The sequence below is a fragment of the Populus alba genome, chromosome 4, assembly GCF_005239225.2.
Source record: "Populus alba chromosome 4, ASM523922v2, whole genome shotgun sequence".
NCBI classification, from domain to species: Eukaryota; Viridiplantae; Streptophyta; class Magnoliopsida; order Malpighiales; family Salicaceae; genus Populus; species Populus alba.
The window spans coordinates 3,169,016-3,186,326 of NC_133287.1; the positions used below are offsets into that span (position 1 = coordinate 3,169,016).

Below are 17,311 nucleotides of genomic sequence, written 5' to 3' on the forward strand. Positions count from 1 at the left end.
AATACCCTTTCTAATGAATGGAAAAAAGAGGGAATAATTATGGTTTGAACCTTGTTTTTATCATCAAATTAAACTCAACAATGATCTTTAATAATAATTAAAAAAAACGGTGGAATTCAATCAAAATTTCAAATTGAATCATAATTTGGTGGTTCAAATCACAATATAGTTTGGTTAGGTTTCAAGTTTAGTTAAGAAACAAGCATTAATTCTCTGTTAAATTAGACGTAGCTTGTAAGTAATTTCCCAAATGTTTCCTAAGATTTATGAGAATCAAGCCTGTTGGATTCCAGCAAATGTGAACACCATTAATATAAGGGCAAGTTTTCCATCTTGTGAGGCCATGGAGGTGACAGGAAGATGCTTCTTGTCGTAAGAGAAAGCTAAGAGAGAGGCATGGTGGTTCTTGAGAATCACGTGCCCATTAAAAAATAGAAAAGTCTAGCATGTCTCACGGTGGTTCTTGTCTCTTTGCTCTTCTTGTTTCTTCTCCAATGCTGATCCCACTTTCGGTTCCATAAGACAGAGACTTTCTTATATAACTTCTTTCAGATTTTCTTTCTTCCCTTTATTTTATTTTCCTTACAAGTTTATCTAGCAGCTAATATAATTTCCCACGGGCTGATTTACATGGAAGGGAGGATGAGATCATGAGATAAAAGAGTGTTTGAGAGTGTGGCTGCTGTTGTTTTTTATGGTGTTTTTCATTCAGAAAAGCATGTTAATAATGTTTTTTTTATTTTTTTTAAAATTATTTTTGATATCAGCACATCAAAATGATTTGAAAACATCAAAAATATATTAATTTAAAGCAAAAAAAAAATAAAAAAATTTCAAATTTTTTCAAAAATACTTTTGAAAAGCACTTCCAAAAAGACCTTTAATTTATCAACGCAATTGGGCTAGGGTTGAGTGATCACACAATCTATCATCTCTGCTGGATTAAAAATATTATGGTTTAAAATATTTTTTTATTTAAAAATATATTAAAATAATATTTTTTTAATTTAAAAAAATTATTTTTAATATATCTAAATCTAGTTCCATCCTTCTTCTTGGAGCTCATTTAGTATTGTTGTAACTGTTGTTTTTCAAAGTGTTTGAGGTTTGAAAATGAATTGAAATAATTTTTTATTTTTAAAATTTTATTTTTGATATCAGTGCATTAAAATAATATGAAAACACAAAAAAAAATTAATTTGAATTTTTTAAAAAAAATACAAAAATAAACAACACATAATCTCTAATATTCACAATAAAATATACACAAAGAATTATTTCCCACAAGTTAACGTTTGTAGTTCCTTAAACGCAATAATATAAAGAAAAGATTAGATTAGATTGTATAATTATCCGTGGTGGGGTATGCATATAATTGAAACACATGATCAAGTGGGAGGAGCAATAATTAAGGTATCGCCATCGATATTTTTCTAATCAAATTGAAAGAAATATTTCAAAGTCACCATCTTCTTCCTGCTGAAGAATTCCAAAACTATTATTTAAGAGATTGGTGAATATGGCCTAGCTGCATGTGCTTAGCACTTTAATTAATTAATTAATTAACAAAGCAGCATAGTACTATATTAATTAATTAGAATCTAACTAACTAAAAACTATATTAGTATAACACCATACCATTCATCGAATCTAAATCTTGTGAGTGGAAAAGGGCTTTGATTCAATGTACTTAAGATTTTGTAAATCGGTCATGAAATATATTCGATTCTACTAGCTAGGGTTGGACTTGAAAGTTGAAATTAAAGCCGCCAGTTCCTGTTAGATTTATTTATTTATTGGCAATTTAAGGCAAGTAGGGCGGAATTTTTTATAGGCATTTGTGTTCTTCACGTCAGCAAAAATACCTCAGATGCTTTGCTTGGATGACGAAACTCAAGAAAATCAATGGTGAATGAATTTTTTACATTTACTGATGAGGAATATTTTTTATTATTATTATTAATATAAATATCTGAAGCAATTTATATGTACCTCAATTAATTTTATAAATCATAAAATTAATAACTATGTAAATTTCAAGTAACTTTAAAATTTATAAAACTTGAATTGATAATTTTTATAGAACAATTTTAAAATTTAAGAAATTAAATTATACTCTTTTATAATCAGAAATATTCTTAATTCTATAATTGCTTACACCATTATTTGATGTTTTACTAGTTAACTAGATTATTACATGCGCTACGTTAAGGATACGTTGGATTTATTTTGGATATAAGAAAAGCAATTGGTTTTCTAATTTTTCCAATGTTCTTAAAATCAATTAACTATTTAATTTTATTTTTTGAAATGGATAATTTTTTTTTTAAAAAAAAAAAAAACATAATTAGAAGGAAAATTGGTATAATTTTCATAGCAATATTCATGTAAGTAGAATTTAGAGATATTATAATGAATTATGAATTGGATATTGATTTGATTAATTAATTAGCAGAGGTAAATTGGTCTAATTGTCCTGAAAATCCTAATATATATACCCACTTTTAGTCTTTTATCAGTCAAATAAAAGGCAAAATAGTCATTTGGAAAAAAAAATTAAAAAAAATAATAATAATTTGAATCCAGCAACCATATATACCTCACAAAGATCAGATTTATAATGGTATGGAAATATATAATGTCCAATTTTTTTATTTGAATTTATATAAAAAAAAAAAATTACCGCATAAACGAACTCACTTCAGTGTGAAAGGAATGTTTTAGTGAGTGACACACAAAGCACCAAAGAAATATTCTGGATCCACTAGCTGCTAAAAACACTATTTGCTGCAGAATCATTTCCATCACAAATTAAAATCAAAGGCTATAGAATCAGAGTAGAATCAAGAAGTTCATCTGGGAATCAAAGAAAATTTATCCATTCGATGATTAAACTCTCTGTACAAAGGAAGAAACACTAATTACCCCGCAGAATACATGAAGAAAACCAATAAAAATGTTAATCTCTCTCTAATTAGTCACTAAACTCAGGCCAAAACTTTGAGCAGCCTGCCGGAGGTTTAGTACTTGTGAGCTAGCCGGGCAACACCACATTTCTTGCGGGGAGAAAACATAGAAGCAAAAGTATGGGCCAGACCCAGAACTATCGCCACCTTAACTTGCCCTCTCTTGGGGATCATACGGCCATAAAACCTCCGTGAGTAACTTACACCATTGATCATCACACTAGCTGCCATCTCTGTTTTCCTTCTTCTTCTTCTTCTTCTTCCTCTTGGAGAGTGAAAATGTGAGAGAGCAGGAAAAGTTGATGAGACTTGGGAGTGGAATGTGTTGGTTTGGATGGTTCTTTGACACGTTGGTTTTTATAGAGATTGGCCTCAAGAAAATGCCCTTTACTCTTTGCTCTAACTAAGAGATTGCCCATTATTTTGTTACCCATTTTGACCATGCCTTAGATCACAATTATACAGAATTTTGTAAGATTTGGCAAGGATAGCATGGTCTTTGTGGAACTTGATGGCTAAAGTACACAGGAAGATTCTGTTTTTTTTTAGAATAATGTACATAAAGTAAGAAGACTTCCGTAATTTTAGCGCAAGATGAAATTATTTTTATGACATTTGCATATGATTCACATGGGTATTTCGTTTAGAGAAGCCATCATCGTTGGTTCGGTGGCCATGGCAGTGTGTCGTTTTCTAACTGCTATTGATGTTTATCTAAGAATAAAATAAAATTTATATTTTAAAGTATTTTTTATTTTATAATATATTAAAATATTTTTTTTAATTTAAATATTTGCATATAAAAATAATTAAAAGCATAGAAAATTTAAATAAAAAATTCTAAATTTTAAACAAATAATTTTGACCGCTTGTCAATCACTTTCTTAAACCAGATTTAGAGGGTGTTTGGGAGTGTGGTAACGGTTGCTTTTCAAATAGCTTTTCGTGCCGAAAAGCATGCCAATAATGTTTTTTTATTTTTTAAAAATCATTTTTAATATCAGCACATCAAAACTATCCAGAAAGTACAAACTGAACTCAACTTTAAAAGAAAAAAAAAATTGAATTTTTACAAAAAATTGTTTGAACCGCAGTGCTAAACAGCTTCTTAACTTCTAAATTGACCCTTCAACTCGAGTTGAAGTGACTAATTTTAAAATAGATTAGCTGCAATTATGCCCTCTCTCATTGATTGCCCTTACATATTACATCAATGGGGCTCCAATTTATCAAAATTATGCCAGTCTATTCTTTTCAGAGATGGATAGGTTTCAAATTACAAGTCACTCTCATGTGGGTTATTAATTATTATTATTTTAACCATTTGTCTCCCTTTCAACTAGCTAGTTTTAATTGCCTATATTATTTTTAATATGAAATTTGTTATAAGGAAACTTTATAATCATATGGGTCTCAACCACCAAAAGCAACAACAGTAATAAGAATCATATTTTTAAATTCTCAAATCAGAAATTAATATCACTTATCAAAATCAAAATTTTAAAAAAAAACATCATCATAGAAATAGTTGCAACAATTTTTTATAGGTTAGGGGTAGTATTGATGCAATCCATGTATAGTAAAGGGACTGAATCAGAACCTTTCCAATAAATGAAGGATATATTTATAGTTTGCCATGTGGGTGTTTAAGAGTGGGGCATCGATTACTTTTGAAAGTGTGTTTTGCTTGAAAATGTATTAAAATAATTTTTTTATTTTAAATAAAATATTTTTAATATTATACATCAGAATGATCTGAAAACAATAAAATATAATTTAAATAAAATATAAAAAAATTTCAGTTTTTTTTAAATATTTTTAAAATATAAAAACAAATATCATCATATTGCCGGCACAGATAATGTCCTCGAAGGTGATTATGAAGAACACACTGAATCTAGACTTTTTCCTTCTACAATCCATGTATAGTAAAGGGACCGAATCAAAGCATTTCCAAAAAATGAAGGATATATTTGTAGTTTGCCCTTAAAATGGTGAGAACTGGCTGACGATACAATTGCTGACACAGATAATGCAACCAGAGGGGATTGTGAAATACACGAATCAAGACTTTTTCCTTCTAACAAGTAATAAGCACATGTTTGGGAGTACCGATTCAGACAAACAAGGTGTGTTAAAATTTAATTTTTTTTGTTTTAATATGTTAATCTTAAAAATAAATTTTAAAAAATAAAATATTATATTATTTTAATATACTATTTAACCAAAAAAAAAAAACTTTAATAAACAATTCCATACCAACTTTTAAACACTTGTCTATACAATTAAGAAATTCAAGAAAATTCTGAGGGGTAACTCAACTGGTCAGACCTTAGATTTTTTCTCCAATAATTACGAGTTCGAGTCATTTCAGAGCCACATGAGGCTTATATGATCGTTAACTTCAAGGCCCGTGGAATTAGTCGGGATTTGCGCAAGCTGGCCTGAACGCTCACTTTAATAAAAAAAATGCATTCAAGAAACCTTTAGAGATAGCTCAACTGATCAAGTCTTGAATTTACTCTCCAATGATTATGAGTTCAGGTCTTTTTAAAATCACTAGAAATTTATATGATTATTAACTTCAAGTTTTATAAAATTAATCAAGTTACATACAAATTAGTCGATACAACAACACTAATAAATAAATAAATAATGCATTCATTAATAGCAGTTAAAAGTCTCAATCATTTGAAGTCATCATATCTCCACCAACTAAGAATATTTACTGATGATTGTGAAATGGTAAAGTTTGTAAGTAGATGTCCAGATTCAAGCGCTTGAGAGCCATTAATTCTCCGAGGGATAAGGGAATCACTGCATTTTTTGTAGCATGTGACAGTAACACAAGTAACTAAATAAAGGTTTTCTTTCAGCTATGCATTTTGCATACCTTTCATGAGTATAAGGTTGTGCTATGCATCTGAGATTCACGTGTTTTTAAAAAAATAATCTTATCATAAAACCTATCTAAAATTATCTAATTAGCATATTTATCTTTGGAAAAAATAAAAAGAATTGCTTAGATGTTTAATAAACCTTCTAGTTTTATCTCTTAGACCCCATTTATTTGCTGAAAATTAGTTTTTTAAAAAAATAAATTATTTTCTAATGTTTGATATTGTCATGAAAAATAAATTGAAAAATATTTTTTAGTGTTTGGTTATGCCATGAAAAATGAGTTGAAAAATAATCTGTTAATATTTTAATTTATTTTTTTTCAAATTTATTAAAGAAATAAAGATCAAGTATGACAGATAAAAAAGTTGAAAGAGAACAAAATTAAAAATAAAATTCAATTTTATAAATTATTTCAAATAAAAATAAAAAGTAATAAAAAGAATGGAGACCAAACATGAAGGATAAAAAAGTTGAAAAACAATAAATTGAAGAAAAAAAAATTCAATTCCAAAAATTATTTCAAATAATAAAAATAAAAAATAAATATTATAGACAAAAAATTTCAATTAGAAAAAAGATAAGAGAAAAACAATAAATAATCAAAAGAACGAGGATCAAAGTTGAGATAAAAATCAAATTTAATTAAATTCTAAGGAATATAATTGAAAAGAATAAATAAAAAAATTCAAAACAAAATTATAGCAATCAAAAGATTAATGATCAAATTTGATAAAGCATATTTTATCCAAAACTAAAAAAGAAACATTTGTTTGCAAATTTTAGAAGGTATATTTCATCCAAAATAAAAAAGAAAAATACTTTTCTAAAAAAATAAATTAAAATTCTCATTTTACTATAAATTATTTTTTATTAATTAATTTTTCTAGTATTAGATAAATATAGAAGAATTGAAAAAATAATTTTTAGAAAACTATTTTCCAAAACCAATACCAAATAGGCAAATTCTAAGGTTTCATCTAGTAAACATCCATTTTTAAAGCCCATAAAGATTGGAAAGGTTGGGCTAGTTTATTTGGGGTAAAACAACACTGAATTATGAGTTGTATCCAAGCCTTATGAAGCCTTTTTTGATGAGACGAAGACACCATTCAATAATGGATTCGTGAGACTGAACTACTGTCATGTCTTGACCGTCGACAATGATGGTCCCTTGGTCGATCCAGACGAGCAGCCAGTCCCCTCAATAGCAAAGTCCAAAAGGGACTCGTCCGTTGATCGCTTCCATGGCTTGACAAGAATCATCACCAAACTCGATTAATCAACAAATCTAACACGTTATTTTCTTCATTTTATGCTATCAAATCTTAGAACAAAAGCTACTCCAGAGATTTGAGTAACTTGATAAAACGTCAGGACATGCTCACTGATGCATCAGCCAACAACCAAAGTATATTTTGATTCAAAATCATGTCTCTGGTCTTTGAACACGTTATTTTCTTCATTTTATGCTATCAAATCTTAGAACAAAAGCTACACCAGAGATATGAGGAACATAATAAAACGTCAGGACATGCTCACTGATGCATCAGCCAACAACCAGAGTATGTTTTGATTCAAAACCATGTCTCTGGTCCTTGCGTGAGTGGAAGCCCAGGATAGGTGACAAAGTTGTGAACTTGTGCACGCCTTCAAGGTTTAAACTATTATGTCAGGCAAACGACAGGCTGAGCTGAGGCATTAGCCCAACTATTGAAAGGGTGTCGAGTAACTGGTTCACATGGTCTTGTCAAGATTTTGGTTGACATCATCGCCAAGATTTCTCCGATGGGGCATGGCTCGATAGATCCAAACATAGGAGTACATGGCCAACACTCTCTACTATTGCAGTGACACAGATTCCTCGCTGCCAAGTGAGCTGCAGCATCTAATGCCTCTGTTTTTTTCAACCAAAGCAGGGAGTGCAAGGAATCATCATGGCCAAGTGGTATAAAGCCATGGCGTTCAAGGTTTATCCATTTTGTGACAACTGATATTGAAGGGATGACAATCTCTTAGCTAGATTGATTGATAATGACGTGAATTTGTGATTCTAACAGAAAGATACTGCTAATTAAAGAGAGAAAATCATTGTATACATGAACAAGAACTTGAAGCACTTGGTGCGACATTCCCACAAGCATTTCCATGAGTTTTTGTATGACGATTGAGTACATAAATAGTGTATCAGTGAGCTCAATCTAACGTGTTGATGAACTCATAAGGTATTCTTTTGTCTTATGCTGATGTTACAAAATCTCATATACTCAGAAATGAAGTTATAAAATGTTAGTATAGTAATTAATAACATATTCCCGTCATAGGAACTTATAAAACATATAATTATGTTTACTTGGATACAACATAGATCCAAAAATATTAAATCAAGTAACTCGATAAGCTTATATTTACTTGAATTTATCACGTGAATAAACTTAAATATACTAAATTTCACAACTTGTCAGACTATGTTTACATTGACATTTATATCACTTATATCACACAGGATGTGAAGTAAGGATTACAAAACCATATAATTATCAAATCCAAATTTCCTAGGGAAGTGAATGAGCATTTTACTATGAATTTGAGTATTTTACTATTTCAAAATTATATTATTTTTAATAATAAAAAAATAATATCTATCATCCGCATCCTATAAACAGCTCTATAAGAGATATTATATATATATATATATATATAAAATCTTCATGGTAAGGATGAGGACGAAACAAACCCTTCAAGGGCGACGCAACCAGATGATGTACTGCTGCTGCCTAATCATTTATTCTGGAAAAAAAAAAAAAAAAAAGATATATCCCCTCATAGGAGGCGGGTTTGCACTTTAGAGTCACAGTATAAAAGCACTCAGTAACGGGAGACCCTAATCTTTGCTTCAAGCACTAATCAATCTACAATATGTACATGAGATGAGATGAGATGAGGCTAGAGAACTGGCATGGGAAGCTAGCTCCTTAGCTGCACTGTTCAAACTCTCCATCTGGTCCCCTTTCTTCTCTCGGAAAATTATATGGTGCATGACTTTCTCTCCCTAACTCTCCTTTCTTAAATCAAACCGCATAATCATATACCACAAAACCACAAGTGGGAGACAAGAGAGAGAGAGGGATCAAAACCATCAAACCCGTTAAAACTGATATGCCTTTAAATTGCTCAAGCTTGGCTTCCAGAGTCCCACATATCTTGGGGGGGCTAAAAACAACAGCAACAACTCGTGTAGGAGGAGGAGGAGTTTTATTCAACTTTTTTAATAAAACCCATCAAAACAATTCTCTTTGCATTGCTTCTCTTCCTTTAAACAAGAGAAACGACAGCCAAAGATTCTGTCTTTCTTCTTCTTCTTCTTCTTCTGTAATGGAAGGTATTAAAGACTCGGGCTTTTCTACTCAAGAAATTGAAAAGTATTCGAAAGAATTGGATATTGCTGTCAGGGCTGTGCAAATGGCTTGTTCTCTTTGTCAGAAAGTGCAGGAAAGTCTGATTTCTAAAACCAATAGTCAGGTACAGGCCAAGGATGACAATTCTCCTGTTACTGTTGCAGGTATGCATTAATTTAATCTGATTGCTTGTAATTTTTTTTGTGTTTTATGAAACGGGTTAGTTGATTTTTGTTGGTCTTGAATTTTGTGATTCTTTGAAGTGAGTTCAGAATTCTGAATTTAGGTTTAGAATGGGACTTCATTGGTTTTCTGTTGTTCATTTATGATGTGTGAGTAGTTCATGATTAATCTGTTTTAGAACTTCTAACAGTTATGATATGAAATAAACATTTGGGCCTAATGATGAAAGTGACTAAAGCATATATGCTGTTCCTTATTGTTGTGTTGTTACTTTTGGGTGGGGATGAGAACTGTAGAATGAGTGTTTGGGAATAAATATTTTATAATCTAAAAATATATTAAATTGATATATTTTTTTTATTTTTGATATTAATATATTAAAGCTATTTAAGTATATTAAAAAAATATTAATTTAATATTTTTTCATTAGAAATACATTTTTAATACGGAGCAAAAGTTACCAAGCTCCCAGTGGGTGAAGCAATAATTTTGAAATAGCTCAAGTTGTTGCTAAGGTGATTGACGTCAGCGTGGATCTGTTTGATGCCTGCTAAATGGAACTTGGAAGTGTAGGCTTTCACTGAATTTATCAACAAGTTTATAAGGTCTCAGTTTTCCTTGTTTTGTATACCCAAAAAGTTGCTATTCTTCTGCCAATAAGCTGCACCTTCTATACATCCCAAGTTTTCTTTTAAACTCCCCTATCACTATTCATTAAGAATGTCCATCTTCATTCTACAATTGGATCAAACAGTGACAGCATATATATTTTTGTTCCCGAATTGCAGAAAATCATGCTCAGTTCATCAAAAATAACTCTGGAGATAATATCTTTAAGGAATAAATGTTTGCTTCATCATGTCGCCTTATACTGTTTTCCCTGCAAAATAGGCAGTCTACCTTGGTGCAAGAACAATGGAAGGCATTATTTTACTTTTCAAACTATTCAAAGAGGCAACATTGAAACCCTCGGCTTGTTGTTTATGCTAGAATTTTTATGTTTCCTCTGCAAAAGGCTAGTAACAATTCGGTGCCTTTTTTGAAAGGAAAATTACTGTTCAACTAGACTGGTATTACCATATATCTTCAGAATTTTCTTTCCCCCTAAGAAATTAGGCAGCTTCATCCCCAGCTTGTAGGTGGAAAATTTCTGTAGTGAGTTGTAGTTATCTATGGTACAAGTATCTATAGATGTAAAATATGCACTTTTTCTGTGGCTCCACAGTCACCTTTGTTAGAAAGGAAAATTACTTTTTCCTTTATTCTGGTATAGCTGATACTGAACTGCAGTTTGCTCTAATTATCTATTTCTCGTGGTTGTGTCATGTAAATAGATTGGAGCGTCCAAGCTACTGTCAGCTGGATACTGTCTGAGACCTTAGGGAGTAGGAGTGTGGCGATTGTTGCCGAGGAAGATGTTCAAACTCTTTCCAAACCTGATTCAGCTGGCCTACTAGAAGCTGTAGTTCAAACTGTGAATGATTGTCTTGCTGAAGCACCTCGTTTTGGTCTTAAAGCTCCAGGAACAATCCTCGGCAGTACAGAGGTTCTTGAAGCCATCAGTCATTGCAACTCAGCTGGTGGGCCTAGTGGAAGATTTTGGGCACTTGATCCTGTTGATGGTACGTTGGGATTTGTTCGTGGAGATCAATATGCTGTTGCTTTAGCTTTGATAGAGGATGGCGAAGTTGTTCTTGGAGTTCTTGGTTGCCCCAACTACCCAATGAGGAAAGAATGGCTAAGTTATCACCATCGCTATCATAGAATTATTTCTAAGTTGACCCCACCTACATCAGAATCTTGGGACAAAGGCTGTGTGATTTATGCAAGAAGAGGCAGTGGTGAGGCCTGGATGCAACCTCTAATACAAGGACATAAGAAGCTAGTGTGGCCAAACTCTGCAACGCCGGTCAGAGTATCCACTGTTGAAAATCCAGCACTGGCAACCTTCTGTGAACCAGTTGAGAAGGCAAATTCAAGCCACTCCTTCACAGCAGGACTAGCACACAGCGTTGGGCTTAGGTGCATATGTTTCTCGATCCTCCTGTCCTCTAAATTTTTCTGTTGACCATCCATGAAAATGATCCCTAAGTTCATATTTGACTGTTAAATTTCTTCAATTTTCTACGAATATGAAAATCTAACCTACACTGGTTTCTTGCTGAACCAAAATAAACAAGGGCCTTTAAAGCCACGATAATTTGTTATAACACAAACGAATCTAGGTCCTTGAGAAGGATGAAAATTCAAAACTTATCTTGCATGAAAGGAAGGGGAAACAGAATATGATGGCAATACTTGAAATTCAATTCATTGATGAAAGGGAAAGGACGTGTCAGTTGGAAAATAGCAATGACCATTTTTAATTGTCTACTAGGAAAAATTAACAAATATTTGAAGAGCTTTATTCAACTGCGTATGAGAGCTCACGTGTCACTGTTTTTACTGCAGGAAGCAACCATTGCGAGTGTACAGTATGGTGAAATATGCTGCGATAGCTCGCGGAGATGCTGAGGTTTTCATGAAGTTCGCCAGGGCTGGCTACAAGGAGAAGATATGGGACCATGCTGCTGGTGTTCTTATCATTCAAGAGGCTGGCGGTGTGGTGACTGATGCTGGAGGATGTCCACTGAACTTCTCAAAAGGTATGTACTTAGAAGGTCTTGATCGGGGTATAATTGCTTGTGCTGGAGTCAAATTACATGAAAAGATTATCAAGGCCGTTGATGCTAGCTGGAACTCCTCTAGTTTGTAAGGCTTCTTTTGTTGCATCTGACGTAAATACATGCAAAGAAGGTTACTAGACAGGATAGGGACATGATGGATTTTTTCTTAACATTCCTATTCTTGTTTATATAGCACGATGAGGAGTGGCATGTGTCGACATTATCCGCCCTTGTGAGGGTCTATTCTGTGTGTAGACTGTAGGGAAAGGGGAAAAAACCTCTAATGTGAAGCATGCATTCAACTATATGCTCCAGAAATCAATTTGCAAGAATATAAATAAATGATGGTGTTCAAGTTCTCTTCAAACCCTTTAACATGATAATTTGCAGAATCTATATGGTTTCTCCAAATGTTTATCACATTTGGAGCTAACAAGATAGAGTTATATATAGTGAGCTCTCATGTGACTTGCTGCTGGAAACAAAAGGGTAGAGTTCGACAATATGCAGGGGAGTGTTAACATGTTTTCTTAGAAACACATGTCTTTTTTAATATTCAATGTTTTTTTTTTTATATATATATCAAGATTAAATCCCTTTTTCTTTTAGATATAATTAAGTTTACAATCCAAATACTGGGCTGGTGTATTTTGAGAAATTTCTTCCAACCCCTTTTCTGGACATAAATCCAAGATGATTGATGATATAAGAACAAATTCATGGTGTACCATGTGAGCTAAACCTCCTCTTATTCTTAGTGTACGTTTTATAATGTTTACAGGATTATCATTATCAACACAATTAAAATTTAGAAGGGTTAGGTTAGACTGTTCATATGGATAGTAAAAAAGGTTAATATATGTTTTTAGTCGCTAATCTTCCCATTTTGTATCATAGCTCAGTGGTTAACGTATGGGATAACGAGGTCCTAGTTTCGAAACTGGGGTTAGCGTATTATTAACTTTGAGGCAACAGGCAACATGTTGTCTAAAAACTAAAAAGAAATGGTCCGTTCATTTATAAAAGGTTAAATTTCATCCTTGATGTTTTAATTTTTTTAATTAATAAAATAAAAGAAATTATTAAATGAAACGATATCCACATGAAGATAAAATGAAAAGAATTATCAATAACTAAAATTGAATGGAGTTACGAGGTAGGGTAAAATAGAAAAGAAAAAAAAAAAAGAGGTTTTATTTGGGAATGTGGTTGAAATTATGTTTTTAAAATTTTAAAAATAATTTTTTTTGTTAAAAAATTTATTTTTTATTGTTTTTAAATTATTTTAATGTGTTAATTTTAAAAATATTATTTTAATATATTTTTAAATAAAAAATATTTTAAATTATAACTGTTATGATAATCCCAAACAACCTGAAAAGAGACAGAGGAGTTAACTCCGTGAACTGTTAAATCTACAGTGCATGCGTCATGTCAAAAGAAAAGGTGTAAGTGTTTTTTAATGTAATTATGATAAGCATTAAAGAAAGCATGGATCTTATTAATTTCAGCCTTTTAGTCCATTTCATATCATATACGATCAATCTTTAAAAGTGGCTTTGAGTTGGCCATATTATCAAACAACTATTAGGCATATAAGGATTCATGCCAGCATAAAATATAAATCAGAGATCAAAATTTAAATTTTTTTATGTTTCTATATTTTTAATTATTTTTTTAACTCTTTTCTAAATTTATTTTATTTTTCAATTCAATTTTTTATTTTGTTATTTCATTTAATATTAATAATAGATTTGACTTTTTTTTAGCCCCTGCCCTAATGCTTGCAGCTGCAGGAAAAAGGAAATTAAATGGTTATACTTCTAGGAAGTGAATCAATGTAAGAATTTAGAATTAAAATATTTAAGATTTAAGTCTTGTAGTTACTAATATTGATAATTATTAGAGGCTTGTTTGATCATTAATTTCAAGATTTGTAAAAATTAATTAAAATACATGTAAGTTAGTCCAAACATCCTGCATTAATAAATAAATAAATAATGATCCATCATCCCATAATGAAAATTATTCAAGCAGACGACGGGCTTCAAAACTTGATGCATGGCAGAGGAAAGTTTGGGAGGTTTGGAAAAAAATAAAATAAAAATTATATATTTTTTAATATTTTTAAAATACCCATCAAAATTGCACCTACCATTAATATAAATATAGATAATAGCGTTGGAAATCTCAACAAGGAGGGGGCAAATTGTGGGTGATGGATGTGACAAGAGATCTTTAAATAAGCCCACTGATTTTATCACAGATAAGTCTACCAATATTTAAATACACATCAACTAGAGCAATCAAGCCAAAAGTCAAAAGTATTCTTAATTACCCTTATTTAAAGCATAGCAAATCTTGACCTTGAAAGTTTTGTTGATGGAGCATGCTTGTTTTAATTTCTTGGTTCAAAATTAATTTAATGGAAATGGAAATAGAAAAATATAAACTATTTTAAAAAAAAAATTTAATATTAAAAAATTGATCTATGAAAAATAATTTCTGATTTCTAGAAAAGTATTTTAATCTTATTTTGGTTTTTTTAAATCAAATTAGCATGGTAAGCTTATTTTTTATAATATTATTAAATATAAAAAAATAATTTATTTTTCATAGAAATCATTTAAAATGTTTTTTTCAAAAAACAAAGAGCGATAAGTGTAGTTAGGTCTTAAATACAAGGAGACGTGTCCGTATGGAGTCGATCAAGATGTAAGGATTAAATAAGTGGTCGGCTCTCCCTTTAAATAAATATTTCGGGCTCTCGTGTCTCACCACTTGCCTGCTGGTGCTGACTGGTTCGTATACACTCAATGGACAGGCAATCTATGGGTCCTAAAGTTATGATTTTATTATTATTATTATTATTTTAATTTTTTTAATTTGTTGCCGTCCTGTGGGTAAAACATAGGTGCCAAACTTGGCAGCACATTCAAATACAAGCTAAATATCTATAGATTAATGGGCCTAATGCAACCCTCAATTCCCAGGTTAAATATCTATAAGATAAAAATTAAATTAAATGTTTTTAAAAATACTTTTAAAATAAAAGAAAATCTAACAGAGTATCAAATCATTTGACCTTATTTATTACTTGGCAGAACACCATTGACTTCTACCCCCAAATTGAAGGGTGTATGGATAATCTATGGGATCAGTGACTGTGATGTTTAGGTTATGAACTTCAATTCTTTTTAATGAATTTGCAGACTGGAAGATCACCACATTCATTCCATGTTCATGGCAAAGCAAACAAACCCTAGGCCAGGGCCATCGCCTTAAATATTTATTTATTTCTGTCAGCATGTCGCCTGGTACTTGACAGTACACATTCATGGGCGTCCATCCCATTTCCTTGCTCATAAACATCCATTTCTAGCGATTTATCTCAACAACTACAATCAAAATGTGCTTCAAAATTAAATTATCATGTGATTCATTTGCATCCAAGTCTACTTCGCTTCTTTTTGTTTCTTCTATTACAAGATATACTTTCTTTATATATATAATCTAGGTGTTTGAACTAGTTTACATGCACTATGATTAATTCCCGAGTTTATTAAATACCCTGCAAACTCAATAAATAATTAAGACACCATGGGATGACAGACATATACAAAAAAATCAAACCCAAATATAAGAAAAAAAAAAAATCTCTTTCCCCACTGACCACGACCTCAAATTCATTACAAGCTATACTTAATATATTTGTTGGTGCTAAAAAGACTTTGAAGAGGGATTTGGCCATATGTTCAACAAAAACAATCGCCATCACTTCATTCACAAATACTTGAAGCGTTCATTATTTTTATATGGAAATTACTTGGATTTGAATTTTTAAATTAAAGTCTAAGAGAGTTTTAATAATTTTGAAAACATCTTAATGGGTGTCAAATCAACGCAAGGTATAAGTCAAACTACATGGACCATGCCCCAAGTATAATGAGGAATCTGCCTTTCTCCCTCTCCAGTGTCCACCACCACCGCCATGGCGCACCATTATCATAGATTATCTTTATGGTGCAAGCATGCATGATCCACTAGCTCTTATCCAAAGAAATGCCCTTAAAAACCATCGTGGAAATCAAAGACGCACACGAAACTTGCAAATGCAAGTGCCATAAGTGCTGCTAACCTACCCTATTCATGGAGGCCCCCTCCTCCTCAACTGCCCTCCACCCTTTCCCAATAAATGCTTCTTTTTACCTTTAAATATTCCTTCCCCTTTCTCTTTCTCTCCTTATCACATCCTCAGAAAACAACTCGCGAAAATGAAATCCTTCGCTAGCTTCTTTCTCCTAGCTCTTTTGCTTGTTGCGTGTTCACTGTCCGTCGCAACCCAGCCCGACCCCGACCCAAAACAGTCCACAAAAGGCAAACCCACCAACCAAAACAACAGAGCTGGTGGAAATGATGGTGGGATGGGCGGGTTCTTTGGACCCGGACCCGGGTTTGGTATACCCGGATTTGATAAAGGGTGGGGAAATATGGGCGGCGGGTATGGTGCCGGGTATGGTGGTCCAAAAGGGGGGTACTCTAAAGGTGGTGTTGTGAGGCCTAGTGTGGTGTGCAAAGAGAGAGGCCCGTGTTATAAGAAGAAGCTGACTTGCCCAGCCAAGTGTTTCACCTCTCACAGCCGGTCAGGGAAGGGCTATGGAGGAGGCGGTGGTGGTGGTGGGTGCACCCTAGATTGTAAGAAGTGTGTTGCTTATTGCTAGAGGGAGTTGATGTGGTATTGGACTATGGCGTGGCAACCAGTAGCTGGTAATAGTTCTACTATTATTAGTGATAAAAGTATTTAATCATGCAGTGTAATGTTGAATACTATATACTACTCTATATATTAAATAACATGGAGCATAATATATGCGGTGCTCGAGTTTATAAAACTTCAGTTTTTCGCTTCTTCTCATGCATTTTTGCAGCCCCATGATTTTTTTTTCTTACACAACATATCATTAAACTAGCTCGATATTTATCAGACCAGGTTTAACTGTTTTTCTATTTGTTTTTTACGTTTTTTTTTTTTGATTCTGATTTGTTAATGTAAAAAATCTTAAGAAAATAGTTTTAATATATTTTTAATTAAAAACTCTTTTGCAAAAACACATACTTTCTTTCTTTCTTTCTTTTTTAAATGAATTTAGTCGATGCAATATTGGTTGTCTTGTAATATTATATTTTTTTTATGAAAACA

General features: G+C 31.9%; 2 protein-coding genes across 2 annotated transcripts; both read left to right on the plus strand.

The window, feature by feature from the left end:
• Positions 1 to 8,745: 8,745 nt before the first annotated feature.
• Positions 8,746 to 12,470, plus strand: LOC118047363 (3',5'-bisphosphate nucleotidase AHL). Its single transcript, XM_035056642.2, has 3 exons — positions 8,746 to 9,426; positions 10,780 to 11,467; positions 11,897 to 12,470. The coding sequence occupies exons 1-3, from the start codon at positions 9,024 to 9,026 to the stop codon at positions 12,198 to 12,200; spliced, it is 1,395 nt and encodes a 464-aa protein (XP_034912533.1). The 5' UTR covers positions 8,746 to 9,023; the 3' UTR covers positions 12,201 to 12,470.
• Positions 12,471 to 16,385: 3,915 nt separating this feature from the next.
• LOC118047361 (uncharacterized) lies at positions 16,386 to 16,832 on the plus strand. The gene has a single exon (XM_035056641.2). It carries the CDS (start codon positions 16,386 to 16,388, stop codon positions 16,830 to 16,832), a length of 447 nt encoding a protein of 148 aa, XP_034912532.1.
• The last annotated feature ends 479 nt before the right edge of the window (positions 16,833 to 17,311 follow it).